This window comes from Callithrix jacchus, chromosome 22, assembly GCF_049354715.1.
Source record: "Callithrix jacchus isolate 240 chromosome 22, calJac240_pri, whole genome shotgun sequence".
NCBI classification, from domain to species: domain Eukaryota; kingdom Metazoa; phylum Chordata; class Mammalia; order Primates; family Cebidae; genus Callithrix; species Callithrix jacchus.
Window position 1 is genome coordinate 6,330,177 of NC_133523.1, and position 14,690 is coordinate 6,344,866.

A 14,690-nucleotide genomic window follows, 5' to 3' on the forward strand; every position below is an offset into this window, starting at 1 on the left:
TCACTGCATTCAATTGCCCAACTGTGATCTGACGTTTTCTAGCTCAGAAGCCACCAGCAGGTGGGGCCAGGTCCCAGCAGAGCCATCAGTCCCAAAGCTCTCCTCCTGGGTTTCCCCGTTATCTCTCTGTCCTGGGATCTTGGGTGCTCTGTGTAAGGGGAACGTATCCTCAAGGGCCCCCCTGCAAGATCCCCCGCCTTCTCTGTAGCTACAGAGAAAGGGCCAAAGGCTGGAGAGAATGAGGGTGGGAATCCCCGGTGTCTCCTCTTCTCTTTCATCCCAGCGCCTCAAAGGGATTTATAAGGTGCGAACAGACTTCTACGGGAGAGGTGACAAACTTCCCATCCCCTGGGCCCCAGACGTCTGGGGGAGGGGCGGAGTCGGAATCCCAGGGGCAGTACTGAGAATTCAACCAGATTCAATCTCCATGGATGAGACTGGAAAATGGGCAGATGCAGGCGCGGACTGGACCGCAGCCGAGGAAGGGCCTGGGCCTCGCATCACAAGGACAGCCCGTCCTCAGTTTCCCAGCGCAGACTCTGGGGGAGGGAAGGCAGGATGCGGTGAGGGAACTAATGGACCCGGCCTTGGCGGAGGCGCGTCCCGGGCTGGATCGAAGTCCTCATCCGCCCTGTGGCCGGAGGGACCAGACCATTAGTGGGACGAACCTAGGCGCCTGGAGCCGGGCCGGCTCGCAAGAACGGGGTGACCTCAGGATCCCCCTGCAACGGGGTTGAGGAAGGACTTTTTGGGTTTGGAGTTTTAGTGTCTTGGCCCTTTAAGGAATAATTGCGGAGAAAGGGGAAAAGGAGTTGGGAAGACGAGAGGGGTCCCGGGGACTTGGAAAAATGGGTGGGGGGTTCTTTAAGGGGTCGGTCCAGCGGCGTCGAGCGGCACCTTTGCTTTAAAAGGGGGCGGGGGATTCCGTTGAGCCCCGCCTTCTCGGGGCCCCGCCCCTGAAGCGCAGGGCTTTGGCTCCGCGCGGGCGGGGGTGTGGCAGAGCGTGCAGGGGGGCGTGGAAGAGCCTGGGGTAGGCGGGGCCGGGCGGGGTGGGGCGGGGCCGGGCGGGGTGGGGCGGGGCCAGGCGCACCGACCTCGGCAGAGTCTCCCCGGGGAGGGCGGCGGGCGGCGGGCGGCGGGGACCGGGAGCGGTGGTGGCTGCGGCGGCAGCGGCGGCGGGAGCAGCATGGATTGGGGCACTGAGCTGTGGGTAAGTTCAATCGTCCCGCCTCTAAGTTCCCCCTTGCTGGGGTCCAGGCACCCCCGCTTTTGTCCCCAGCGTATCTTAGAGGGGGACTCCGCGCCTTTCCCTTCCACCGACCCTTGGGTCCCCGCCCTCCACCCTTCGCCCTCTCCCGGAGTTTATCTGGGAGTCTCAGCACGTTCAGGGGCGAAAGGCTACTTTCCCGGACCGGCGTGGGGAAACTGAGGCACAGGGTTGAGAGTGAGAAGGGCAGAAGGAATCCTGGGGCGAGGCCGGGGCGGCTGGGAGAGGTCACCTATTTTGGGCGCCCTGGCGAAGCAGGCGGCTTATCTTACGGCCCCTGGGTCCCTGCCCGTCGTCCTCCTGTCCGGCAGGGAGGGGGGAGGGGACCCTCTGGTCACCCTCATCCCCACCCACGTGGGACCTAGAAGTCCTCTCCGCCCTTTTCCTCGCCTTTAATTAACACCTAGGGGCTGGGGACGCTCCTGGAGGGGAAGGGTGATGTTAAGCTCGACTTGACCCCCCTCTCTGGCTTCCCCCTGCTCGCCCAGGCCCAGGGCAGGACTGCCCACTGGTCGCCTCTATCCTCAGCCCTGGAAGCCCCAGAAATTTCCCCCTATCCTAGCCGGACCTCTGACCCCTCCCATTCCTGGGGGCGGTGGAATCCCTGAGTTCTTAGTGCCGCGGGGGTAACCAGACCTCCATCCCCTCCTCCAACTCTGCGATTTCTTTTGGAGGTGTAGTGGGGTCTCTGGGGGAAATTGAGTCACCTACTGGGGGATCCCGGGAGGCAGGGAGATTCAGAGAACCTGGTGCTTGCCCCCTGGCCACTCAGGGGCCCTCAGTTTGCGAGGAACCCTTCCCCTCTGGCCTAGACTCTAGCTGGGCCGGCCGGATTTTCCGGAATCCGGGGGGATTAGGGAAGCCTGAGCTGGGGGAGTGGCCCTGCCCCCTTCCACGCCCCTCTTGGTGGTCTTAAGTCGGAGACCCCCATCTCCCGGCCGGGGTGGCTGGGGCCTGGGCGCTGTTCTCCGGCCCTTCCCGGGAAGGCGAGGGGGTTCCCGCCAGTTTCCTGCCTCCCCACCGCGCCACGCCTGGGCGGCGCCGGGAAGCCACTCCTCCTAGGAGCGCAGAGCCTTGGGGTTCCCTGCGAGTCTACGGTCGGCGGGCTGTGGGGTCCCAAGATCTTGACCCGGGCCCCTCCCCCCTCCTCCCCCACCATGCCTCCTGCCAGGATCAATTCGAGGTGCTCGAGCGCCACACGCAGTGGGGTCTGGACCTGTTGGAGAGATACGTAAAGTTCGTGAAAGAACGCACCGAGGTGGAACAAGCTTACGCCAAGCAACTGCGGTGAGACCCTGGAGTGGACGCTACGGTGGGCGTGCCTGGGGCGAGGGATAGGGTGGGAGGCTGTGGGCTCAGCCCTCCTCCCTCTGTCTCCCCTTAGGAACCTGGTGAAAAAATATCTGCCCAAGAGACCTGCCAAGGATGATCCTGAGTCCAGGTAAGGGTGGAGAGGGGCTGCAGGGCCAGATTTGGTGGGGGAGGACGGAGCGTGGGTCTCCCTTCCCCTCCCGCGGCTGGGACACCCCACCGCTCATCTCACTTCCTCTCTAGAGGTGAGAGCTTGGATGTAAGATACGGGATTATCTGTGTTGGAAGCCTGAGTCCGCTACTATGTAGATGAATTGCCTTGGGTTCTCTGCCTCTATTTTCCTTAACTATTAAATACTGAGGCCCCAGCAGTTACCAAACCATTCACTTGAGGCAGATGACGTTTTTGTTTTGTGCCTCTGTTTTCCTCATCTGTGAAATGGGATGATGATGATTGTTCCAGCTTTGTAGGGCTTGCATGAACATGAGCTGAGTGAATGTGTTAAAACAGTGTGCAGTCCATATTAAAATAAATGTTGTAAGGAGCATTTGACTTTGCTTTGAGTCCCCAGTTCCAAAATCCAAAAAGCCCTGGAAATCAAGTCGTGTTGGTTACTTATTTGGCGGCCATCTCTGACTTGGACTAATTTTTTTTGGAGGCGGGGGACGGAGTCTTGCTCTGTTGCCAGGCTGGAGTACAGTGGTGCCATCTCAGCTCCCTGCAACCTCCGCCTCCCCGGGTTCAAGCAATTTCCCTGCCTTAGCCTCTCTTGTAGCTGGGACTACAGGCGTGCACCACCATGCCGGGCTTTTTTCTTTTCTTTCTTTTTTGTATTTTGGTAGAGACGGAGTTTCACCATGTTGGCCAGGATGGTCTCCATCTCCTGACCTTGTGATCCACCTGCCTCGGCTTCCCAAGGTGCTGGGATTACAGGTGTCAGCCACTGCACCTGGCCGATTTTTTTTTTTTAAAGACAGAGTCTCACTCTGTTGCCCAGGCTAGAGTGCAGTGGTGCCATCTCAGCTCACGGCAACCTCTGCCTCCCAGGTTCAAGTGACTCTCCTACCTCAGCCTCCGTAGTAGCGGGGATTACAGGCACCTGCCACCATGCCCAGTTAATTTTTGTATTTTTAGTAGAGATGGGGTTTCACCATGTCAGCCAGGCTATTATTATAGTTTTGATTTTTATCCCACTTAATGTGAATGTTAATCCCTCTCGTTTTAAAAAAGAAAAACAGATAGGGTGTTTGATTACAAAAAGCTATCCCCAACCTCATGGAGATGATGCATAAAAGATGCTATAAACCTTGTACACCATCTTTAAAAACTGGAAAATTCTAAGTGCCAAAATCCATACAAGGTCCAGTGCAGTGGCTCACATCTGTAATCCCAGCACTCTGGGAGGCTGAGGCAGGAAGTGGTGGGAGTTCAGGGGTGACTGGAGTTTGAGACCAGCTCGGGCAATGTAATGAGACCTCATCTCAAAAAAAAAAAAATTAGCCAGGTGTGGTGGCTTGTGCCTGTGGTCCCAGCTGTTTGAGAGGCTGAGGCAGGTGGATCACGAGGTCAGGTGTTCAAGACCAGCCTGACCAACATGGTGAAACTCTGCCTCTACTAAAAATACAAAAATTATCTGAGTGTGGTGGTGCCCACCTGTAATCTCAGCTACTCAGAAGGCTGAGGCAGGAGAATAGCTTGAACCCACGAGGCAGAGGTTGCACTGAGCCAAGGCCACTGCACTCCAGCTAGGGCGACAGAGCAAGAAATTCTTGGGGCTTAACCCTTTTCCACCTGGAGGTGTGTCCTGGGGCATCAGCCTACGGGTGCAGGAAGGCCCTCACTCCCTGTTCCGTGATTCTCATCCTACCCCAGATTCAGCCAGCAGCAGTCCTTCGTACAGATTCTCCAGGAGGTGAATGACTTTGCCGGCCAGCGGGAGCTGGTGGCCGAGAACCTGAGTGTCCGTGTGTGTCTAGAGCTGACCAAGTACTCGCAAGAGATGAAACAGGAGAGGAAGATGGTGAGGAACCCCCTCTCCAGGTCTTGCAAAGGGCTCCTGCTGGAACCCTGTTGAGCCTTATCGCTCTTCTTTCTGTAGCACTTCCAAGAAGGACGCAGGGCCCAGCAGCAGCTGGAAAACGGCTTCAAACAGCTGGAGAATGTGAGTGTGCAGAGGCAGCAGCGACTGGCCTGGAGTGGGTGGGGGGGGCCTTGTGGATCGTGGAGTCAGGCAGCTGCCCTCTTTATCGGACCTAGCCCTTCCCTCCCCCATAGGCTTCCAGTATGCCCTTGTCCCCTACTTACAGGTGACATCCCAACAACCTGAAAGCTGGCTTTTCACCCCGCTGTCTTTGGGATGGTGGCTCCTTCACTCTGGTTCTGTCCCTTACACAGAGTAAGCGTAAATTTGAGCGGGACTGCCGGGAGGCAGAGAAGGCAGCCCAGACTGCTGAGCGGCTAGACCAGGATATCAACGCCACCAAGGCTGATGTGGAGAAGGTGTGTGTGTTGGGGGGAGGCAGGGTCTGGGACAGACTTGGGGGAATCTGAGTGGGATGTGACCAGAACCTGGCAGTCTCCTCCACCGCTGCATTCCCCAGGCCAAGCAGCAAGCCCACCTCCGGAGTCACATGGCAGAAGAAAGCAAAAACGAATACGCGGCTCAACTACAACGCTTCAACCGAGACCAAGCCCACTTCTACTTTTCACAGATGCCCCAGATATTCGATGTGAGTGCTCCCAGTTCTCAGACCTACCTTCCGGAAAGCCCTCAATGTTAACCAACTCTTACACATTCGTCAAAACCCCAGCTGCAATGTTCCAGTCCCTAGATTGAAAGTGAATCAGAAACCTATAATAATAGTCAGATGCTGTTCTTTTAGTCCAGCTGTTCTTCTTGCTGGGCATGCCTTTTACTTATTTGTTTGTTTATTTACTTCTATAGAGAGATGGGGCCCAGCTCTGTCACCCAGGCAGTGGCAAGATCACAGCTTACTGCAGCCTGGAACCCCTTGGCTCAAGCGACCTTTCTTTCTTTTTGAAATTCCTACTTATTCTTCTAAGCTCCACCTCTAACAACTCTTCTGAAAGGTCTCAAATTTTTCTTCTTCTTTTTTTTTTTATTTTTTGAGATGGAGTCTTGCTCTGTCACCCAGGCTGGAGTGCAATGGCGCGATCTCAGCTCACTGCAACCTCCGCCTCCTGGGTTCAAGCGATTCTTCTGTGCCAGCCTCCCGAGTAGCTGGGACTGTAGGCGCACAGCACCACACCTGGCTAAATTTTGTATTTTTAGTAGAGATGGGATTTCACCATATTGGCCAGCCTGGTCTCAAACTCCTGACCTCGTGATCCGCTCTCCTTGGCCTCCCAAAGTGCTGGGATTACAGGTGTGAGCCACCGTGCCCGGCCAAAGTTACCCTCTTGGTTTTAATCTAGTGCTCCACTCTCTGTCCGGTCCCTGGCCCTGGGAATATCAGGGCTGGTTCTGCTTTTTCTTTAAATCCCTGCCCTCTTGTCTCCTTGGAGAAGCCTTTGCCGACCTAGGCAGGCATACCCCTCTGCCATCCCCCTGGCACTGTGTCTCTTCAGCCACACTGGGCTGGAGTCTCTCTTCCCGATTCTGTCTTCCCCTCCAGACTGGCTTGGGGTTGAGGCCAGCGTGGAGCGCGATCATAGTTGCAGAGTGACTCACTGTGCTTCTAGAACCTCTGTTAGCACCCCTGAGCCCCGCTTGCCCCATCCCTACAGAAGCTCCAGGACATGGACGAACGCAGGGCTATCCGCCTGGGTGCTGGGTATGGGCTCCTCTCGGAGGCCGAGCTGGAGGTGGTGCCCATCATCGCCAAGTGTTTGGAGGGCATGAAGGTGGCGGCACATGCTGTGGATCCCAAGAACGTAGGTGCCTGTTCTGGGAACAGTGGGCCGGGGGGTGGGCAGAGGGAGGTCCCCATAAGCAAGGCGCTTGACTGCACATCCCCTGTGCCCCTCTCCCAGGACTCCCAAGTCCTTATAGAGCTGCACAAGTCAGGTTTTGCCCGCCCGGGCGACGTGGAATTCGAGGACTTCAGCCAGCCCATGAACCGGGCACCCTCGGACAGCAGCCTGGGCACCCCCTCGGAAGGACGGCCTGAGCTCCGGGGCCCGGGCCGCAGCCGTGCCAAGCGCTGGCCTTTTGGGAAGAAAAACAAGGTGGGGGCCGGGACCCTTGGGATGCTGGGGGAGAAGGACAGTGAGGTGGGGACAGTGGGGCCCCTACTGAGTCAGCCCCAGCCGCCTGAACGCTGAGTCCCGGGCAGGAATTTTCCTCTTGGCTGCCGGCCCGGGCTGGAGGGAAGGAAGGCGGGCGGGCCGATTGGCCTGGGAGTCCCCCGAGGCGAAGGGGGGGGTGGGGAGGGGAGGTCTGTGGCGTCTGTCTGTTTGCTGCTTCTCGGGATGCTGGGAGAAGACCTGCTGGTGGAATTGAGGGCTGGCCTGAGGGCTGGTGACATCATCCCTGGGGACTCCCCGAGTTCCTCTCTCCATCCTGCTGGTGGGACTCTGGGAACCACCCTGCACGTCCTCTTGTCTTGGCTGTTTGGATTTTCAGACCTTGGCACCCTTGGTTTATACTTTGATTTACACTTCGGGGCCCCCTGACTCAAACTTTCATACCTCTCCTCGACTTACACCTGTGATCTCCGGACTCAGCCCTCTGATGCCCCAACCCCACTCATCTTCCTGCTTCCCACTCCCCTCTCGGCTTGTGGCCTCTGTGGCCCCATATGTGTCTGAGACCGTGATTCCTGCATGCGTCTTCTAGACTGTCAGCCCCGAAAGCTAAGTGGACAGAGAGACATGTGTGCCCCTGCCTCCTGACCCATGCTTGCCCCCGGACATCACCTTCCAGAGACCTAGGAGATACCTGGGGGCCTGAGAGTTCTGGCTTTCGGGCTTACAGTTCGACCTCCTTCCCGCCACCTTCCAGATTTTTTATGTCGCTCTTGCATGCATTTTTCTCTGTGTGGTTGCACATCCTGAGTTGTGGTTTTCTTACCATTTTTTTTCTTTCTCCGTTTTGTTTTTCCTTTTTTTTCTTTGTTGCGTCCATCCGTCCATCCATGCGTCCATTCCTCCGTCCATTCGTCCGCATTCTCTGCATCTTCCTACCCCCACCCACTCCTTCAACCTATCCCTCTCCCCGCCCCCTGCCGGTAGCCTCGCCCCCCACCCCTCTCCCCCCTGGGGGGCCCCATACCCTTGGCATTGCCTAATGGACCCCCGTCCCCCCGCTCCGGCCGTGACCCCTTGACCATACTGAGCGAGATCAGTAAGTCGGTCAAACCGAGGCTAGCATCCTTCCGCAGCCTTCGAGGCAGCCGTGGGGTAAGTGAGGCCTCGGGGCAGGAGGAGGTGGTGGCCCTAGCCTGCCCAGCGGCGGGTGGCGGGACCCTGGGCTCGCTTCCTGCCGCTGGCTGGGCCCCTCTTCCCTGGTTGCCCAACCCAGACCCGCTTTGCTCTGTGCATGGCCTCGCTGCCAAGAATCGTGGCTGGGGAAGGAAGTGAAATAGCTCAGACGTGTGCAGAGTCTGGCAGCCTAGACTCCTTGATCCCCAGTTCAACCCCATACCCACCTTGCAGACAGTGGTGACCGAGGATTTTAGCCACTTGCCCCCAGAGCAGCAGCGAAAACGGCTTCAACAGCAGTTGGAAGAACGCAATCGTGAACTTCAGAAGGAGGTTGACCAGAGGTACGGTGGTGGGGTAGGGAGGGCAGGCAAGGAGCATGATAAAATAGTAAATGAATTCCATTTATTTATCACTTTATTTATTTCATTTTTATTATATTTTATTATTTTTTGAGATGGAGTCTTGCTCTGTTGCCCAGGCCAGAGTGTAGTGGCACGATCTCAGCTCACTGCGACCTCCACCTCCCAGGTTCAAGCAGTTGTCCTGCCTCAGCCTCCTGAGTAGCTGGGATCACAGTTGCATGCCACCATGTCTGGCTAAGTATTTGTATTTTTAGTAGAGACGGAGTTTCGTCATGTTGGCCAGGCTGGACTCAAAACTCCTGACCTCGTGATCCGCTCGCCTCAGCGTCTCCCATCCAAGTACTAACCAGGCCCGACCCTGCTTAGCTTCCGAGATCAGACGAGATCGGGCGCGTTCAGGGTGGTATGGCCGTAGACCGCCTCAGCCTCTCAGTGAGACCCCGTTTTGGCCATTTTTATTTTATTTTAAGACAGGGTCTTGCTCTGTCACCCAGGCTGGAGTGCAGTGGCGCAATCTTGGCTCACTGCAGCCTCATTAAAAGTTGGACTAAAAGTTCAACATCCCAGGTTCAAGCGATTCTGTGCCTCAGCCTCCCAAGTACGTAGGACCACAGGCGTGCACTACCACACCCAGCTACTTTTTATATTTTGGTAGAGGTGGGGTTTTCCCATGTTGTCCAGCCTGGTCTTGAACTCCTGACCTAAGGTGATCTGCCTGCCTTGGCCTTCCATAATGCTGGAATTATAGGCATGAGCCACTGCCCTGGTCTGTAAATGAATGACATCTAAATAGTATTCAGAGATCTCTCCAACAATCTGAAGACCCTGATGATGATCTCCCCAACAATCCCAAGGGACAGTTACTTCTTGACCAGGTGCAGTGGCTCATGCCTGCAATCCTGGTATTTTGGGAGGTCAGGGCAGGAGGATCACCTGAGCCTAGGAGTTTGAGTCCTGCCTGGGCAACAGAGTGAGACTCCATTTCTACAAAAAAAAAAAAAAAAAAAAAAAATAGCTGGGTGTGGTGTTTTGTGCCTGTCTCAGCTACTTGGGAGGCTGAGGTGGGAGGATGGCTTGTGCCTGGGAAGCTGAGACTGCAGATAGCTGTGATTGCACCATATGCACTTTAGCCTGGCTGCCAGAGTGAGACCCTGTCTCAAAAAGAACAAAAGAAACAGTTACTTCTTGTCTTACACAAGTCCTTCCAGCAAACAGAAAAAGAGTGAAACCTGTCAGCCTCTTTAGGCTGAAGAATCCTGATTCCCAAATCAGTGGCCAAGAATTCAAGAAGAGAAAATTGAGGGCTCATTTTACTTTATTTATGATCATAGATCCTAGCCAAGCAAATCCTTCACAAAAGCCTAGCCAAGCAGATCCAGTGTTTAAAAAATAATACATCACTTTGGGAGGCTGAGGCAGGCGGATCACCTGAGGTCAGGTGTTTGAGACAAGTCTGACCAACATAGTAAAACCCTGTCTCTGCTGAAAATACAAAAATTAGCAGGGCATTGTGGCATGCAGCCATAATCCCTACTTGGGAGGCTGAGGTGAACTGCTTGAACCCAGGAGGCAGTAGTTGCGGTGAGCCAAGGTCGAGCCATTGCATTCCAGCCCGGGCAACAAGAGTGAAACTCTGTCTCAAAAAAAAAGAAACAACAAATTTTTTAAAAACTAAAAAAAAAAAAAAAAAAAAAAATTCATCATCACTTGGGCATTATCCCAATAATGCAAAGATGGTTCAATACCAAAAAATCCATCCATCTAGATCACCACATCAATTGGCTGAAAGAAAGAAAAAGCAGCATATGGTTGTCTAACAGTTCAAACACACAAAATATTAACAACAAAAAAATCTGCCAGATTAAAAAAAAATCTTTACTCTTTCCAAGCAACAAAATCTTCTTCCCAGTCCTGTTACATAATAGGAATGACATTTGCCACTTGCTAACAGGCAGCCAAATGGTATTTTGCCATTTGCATGTAACCTCTTGGACAGAATAGCTTTTATTGGTGTAAAGTTCCATTCAGAACTCTCTAGTTCCTGGGTGTCTATGGTGGAGGGGTTAAGGGTGCATGTTCTAGAGTCAAAACAAACTGGACTTGATTTCCAGCTTCATCTCCGAGATCTTGGGCAGCTTGTTTCACCTTCTAATTCCTGTTTCTTCATCTGTAAAGTGGGTCAGGTGTTAGAACTGGAATGAAATTGGCCGGGCGCAGCGGCTTATGCCCGTAATGCAAGCACTCTGGGAGGCCGAGGCAGGTGGATGGCTTGAGGCCAGGAGTTCGAGACCAGCCTGGGCAACATACGGAAATCCTGACTCTATTAAAAATACAAAAATTAGCCAGGCGTGGTGACGTGCACCTGTAATCCCAGCTACTCGGGCAGCTGAGGCACAAGAATCGCTGGAACCCAGGAGGCGGAGGTTGCAGTGAGCTGAGACTGCGCCACTGCACTCCAGCCTGGGCCACAGAGTGAGACTGTGTCTCAAGAAAAAATAAATAAATAACTGAAAGTAAGTCGAGCTTAGGTCTGGTCTTTTCCAAAGATCTGTTATAGTCGTGACTACCTGTATATGTAGACACAGAGGAGACGGAGATGATAGACTAATGATAACGAAAACAGTATTTATTAATCACTTACTGTACTAAACAGTGTACATGGATTTATTTGAATTCTCAAGTTTTCCTTAGAGATTGTATGCAGAGTTAAGATCCTGACTGTCTTGTTTAGTGTTATATTTATCTTTCTGTTTTCTTTTCTTTTTGAGACAGAGTCTCACTCTGTGGGCCAGGCTGGAACGCAGTGGCACGATCTTGGCTCACTGCAATTTCTGCCTCCCGGGTTTAAGCAATTTTCCTGCTTCAGCCTCCCAAGTAGCTAGGACTATAGGCACATGCCACCATGCCCAGATAATTTTTATATACAGTAGAGATGGGGTTTCACCATATTGGCCAGGCTGGTTTCGAACTCCTAACCTCATGATCCACCCACCTTGGCCTCCCAAAGTGCTGGGATTACAGACGTGAGCTACCTCACCCGGCCATATTTATCTTTCTTTCTTTCTTTCTTTTTTCCCCATCCCCTCCTCCCCCTATTTTTAAAAAATTGTTAAAAAAAAATTTTTTTTTTTGAGAAGGAATTTCACTTTTGTAACCCAGGCTGGAGTGCAATGGTGTGATCTCAGCTCACTGCAACCTCCACCTCCTGGGTTCAAGCAGTTCTCCTGCCTCAGCCTCCTGAGTAGCTGGGACTACAGGCACATGCCACCATGCCTAGCTAATTTTTCCATTTTTAGCAGAGACAGGGTTTCCCCCCAAGATGGTCTCAATCTCTTGACCTTGTGATCCACCTGCCTCGGCCTCCCAAAGTGCTGGGATTATAGGCGTGAGCCACCGTGCCTGGCCTTGTTTTAATTTTTTACTAGAGACAAGGTTTCACTCTGTTGTCCAGGCTGGTCCTGAACTCCTGGCCTCAAGTGATCTTTCTGCCTCAGCCTACAAAATAATTCTGGGATTATAGACGTGAGCCACCATGGCCAGCCCAGTGTTTTATTTCTAATGCTAGGAATGGTACTGGTATGCAGTAGGTACTCAGTATGTATATGAGTAATAGTGAGGGTTTACCAAGCATCAGGCATCGTATTAATCCTCACAATGACCACATGAGATATTTGGATCATCATCTCCATTTCCAAGATAAGCAAACAGCAGCAGGTGTTTAGTTGATTTAAGCCAAGCTCACAGAACTAGGAAATACACTAAGATTCGAACCCAGGCAGTCGAGCACTAGCCTTAATCACTGTCCTGCCTTGCTATTTGCTCCTTGATGCAAAACCCCTGTTTTTTCGCTTGTTAAATCACATAGAGCCCCTCTCCTGGCTCATGCCTCTAATCCCAGCAGTTTGGGAGGCTGAGGCAGGAGGATCACTTGAGCTCAGAAGTTTGAGACCAGCCTGGGCAACATAGCCAGACCCCATCTCTATCAAACATTTTTGAAAAATCAGGCGAATTGGCCGGGCACAGTGGCTAACGCCTGTAATCCCAGCACTTTGGGAGGCCAAGGTGGGCGGATCACGAGATCAGGAGTTCGAAACCAGCCTGGCCAACACGGTGAAACCCCATCTCTACTAAAAATACAAAAATTAGCTGGGCCTGGTGGTGTGCGCCTGTAGTCCCAGCTACTGGGGAGGTTGAGGCAGGAGGATCTCTTGAATCCAGGAGGCGGAGGTTGCAGTGAGCCAAGATTATGCCACTGCACTCCAGCCTGGGTGACAGAGTGAGACCCCGTCTCAAAAAAAAAAGAGAAAAATCAGGCGAGTGTGATGATGTGGGCCTGTAGTCCCAGCTACTCAGGAGGCTGAGGCAGGAGGATCACTTGAGCCTGGGAGGTCAAGGTTGCAGTGAGCTATGGTTGCACCACTGCACACCAGCCTGGGGAAAGAGAGTGAGAACCTGACTTAAAACAACAGCAACAACAAAAAAGCTCACAGGGAATTGCGTTTTCCTGTCTGCCTGTCTCCATTGTTGTAGGGAAGCCCTGAAGAAAATGAAGGATGTCTATGAGAAGACACCCCAGATGGGGGACCCTGCCAGCCTGGAGCCCCAGATCACCGAAACCCTGGGCAACATTGAACGGCTGAAATTGGAAGTGCAGAAGTATGAGGTCAGAAAAGACCCTGGGGAGGGGTGGGGGCCGGCGGGCCTGGCTGAGTCACTGCAGGGTGGGGTGGGGGTTGGGGACAGGGGAGGTGCTTGGAGCGGGGAAGGGGGTTCTCCAGCTGTTTTCCATCACAGCCTTGGCGGTGCCTGAGTGATCTCAGGGATCCTCCGGGGCCAGAGTGGGCTGACCTGGGAGCTCTGTCCTGGAAACGATCTTGGCGGTCCTCTCCTCCCAGGCGTGGCTGGCAGAAGCTGAAAGTCGAGTCCTTAGCAACCGTGGAGACAGCCTGAGCCGGCATGCCCGGCCTCCTGACCCCCCCACTAGCGCCCCACCAGACAACAGCAGCAACAGTGGATCACAGGACACCAAGGAGAGGTGAGGGGTGACGCCAGAGTGGGTGTGTTCCCAGGGACCCAGGAGGGCACATCTTTATCAGCCTAATTCTCCCCAAACAGCTCTGAAGAGCCTCCCTCAGAAGAGAGCCAGGAAACCCCCATTTACACGGAGTTTGATGAAGATTTCGAGGAGGAAGCCACATCTCCCATAGGTCACTGTGTGGCCATCTACCATTTTGAAGGTGAGGACGGCCAGAGTGGGCTTGCGGGGTGTCTCTATCTAGGTTCAGTTTAAATCCGTCTAAAGCAGGGCTGGGTACTTTGGGAGGCTGAGACAGACAGATCACTTGAGGTCAAGAGTTCCAGACCAGCCTGGCGAACATGGTGAAACCCCATCTCTACTAAAAATACAGAAATTAGCCAGGCGTGGTGGCGCATGCCTCGGGAGGCTGAGGCAGGAGAATCTTAAACCTGGGAGGCGGTGGTTGCGGGGAGCCGAGATCGCGCCATTGCACTCCAGCCTGGGTGACAGAGTGAGACTTGATCTCAAAAATAAAAAATAAATAAATTTGCCTAAAGTAGATCTAAGCCTATCTCCACCCCCATGACAGGGTCCAGCGAAGGCACCATCTCCATGGCTGAGGGTGAAGACCTCAGTCTTATGGAAGAAGACAAAGGGGATGGCTGGACCCGGGTCAGACGGAAAGAGGGAGGCGAGGGCTACGTTCCTACCTCCTACCTCCGAGTCACGCTCAATTGAACCCTGCTGGAGGCGGGAAGAGGGGGGCTGTCGGCTGCTGCTTCTGGGCCACGGGGGTGCCCCAGGACCTATGCACTTTATTTCTGACCCCGTGGCTTCGGCTGAAACCTGTGTAACCTGCTGCCCCCTCCAACCCCCCCACCTGACTCCACCTGTTGCTCCAGATGGACCCGCCGTGCCTTCTTCCACCATTGTTCCACCATTGATGTACATACTCATGTTTGACATCTTTTCTTCCTGCTGCTCGGCTCCGGCTATTTTGTTTTATACAAAAATGGGAAAAAAATTAATTATATAAAGTTCCTGGAGTCGGTGCCTTATTAGAAGATTTAAATACTGGGAGTGGAAGTATCTTAACGCCACATTTCTTACAGGCCACACACACAGGGAACAAGAAAGGGCAGGTGCTCTTGGGCATGCCTTGGGTCAACCCTGCCCCTTTGGGGAAGTTGGCTTTATGTCATTGTCATTGGCTGCCTGCTTGTGACTCAGGTAGAGAGAAGGATACCAAGTTTCTTTTTCTTTTTGAGATAGTCTCACCCAGTTGCCCAGGCTGGAGTGCAGTGGCGTGATCTCGGCTCACTGCAGACTCTACCTCCCGGGTTCAAG

At 53.8% G+C, this 14,690-nt stretch overlaps 1 protein-coding gene across 4 annotated transcripts; it reads left to right on the forward strand.

Annotated features, from left to right (window-relative positions):
• Positions 1-87: 87 nt before the first annotated feature.
• On the forward strand, positions 88-14,380 carry TRIP10 (thyroid hormone receptor interactor 10). 4 transcript variants are annotated; one of them, XM_035283944.3, is made up of 15 exons: positions 88-304; positions 2,439-2,554; positions 2,652-2,708; positions 4,452-4,599; positions 4,678-4,740; positions 4,974-5,078; positions 5,180-5,308; positions 6,327-6,473; positions 6,573-6,767; positions 7,773-7,940; positions 8,196-8,305; positions 12,857-12,989; positions 13,222-13,361; positions 13,442-13,563; positions 13,933-14,380. In XM_035283944.3, the coding sequence occupies exons 1-15, from the start codon at positions 239-241 to the stop codon at positions 14,079-14,081; spliced, it is 1,848 nt and encodes a 615-aa protein (XP_035139835.1). In that variant the 5' UTR covers positions 88-238; the 3' UTR covers positions 14,082-14,380. The 4 variants fall into 4 exon arrangements, with proteins under 4 accessions (XP_035139835.1, XP_035139836.1, XP_002761686.2 ...); XM_002761640.7 differs by lacking the exon at positions 88-304 and adding an exon at positions 1,101-1,210; XM_035283945.3 differs by lacking the exon at positions 7,773-7,940.
• The last annotated feature ends 310 nt before the right edge of the window (positions 14,381-14,690 follow it).

What these genes read in the sequence shown, in the direction of transcription:
- TRIP10 (XM_035283944.3), top strand. Translation starts at nt 239, where the DNA reads ATGAGGGTGGGAATCCCCGGTGTCTCCTCTTCTCTTTCATCCCAGCGC. An exon ending in AGATGCCCCAGATATTCGAT is followed by an intron (nt 5,309 to 6,326) that starts GTGAGTGCTCCC and finishes CCATCCCTACAG; the next exon opens with AAGCTCCAGGACATGGACGA. An exon ending in TCACAGGACACCAAGGAGAG is followed by an intron (nt 13,362 to 13,441) that starts GTGAGGGGTGAC and finishes CTCCCCAAACAG; the next exon opens with CTCTGAAGAGCCTCCCTCAG.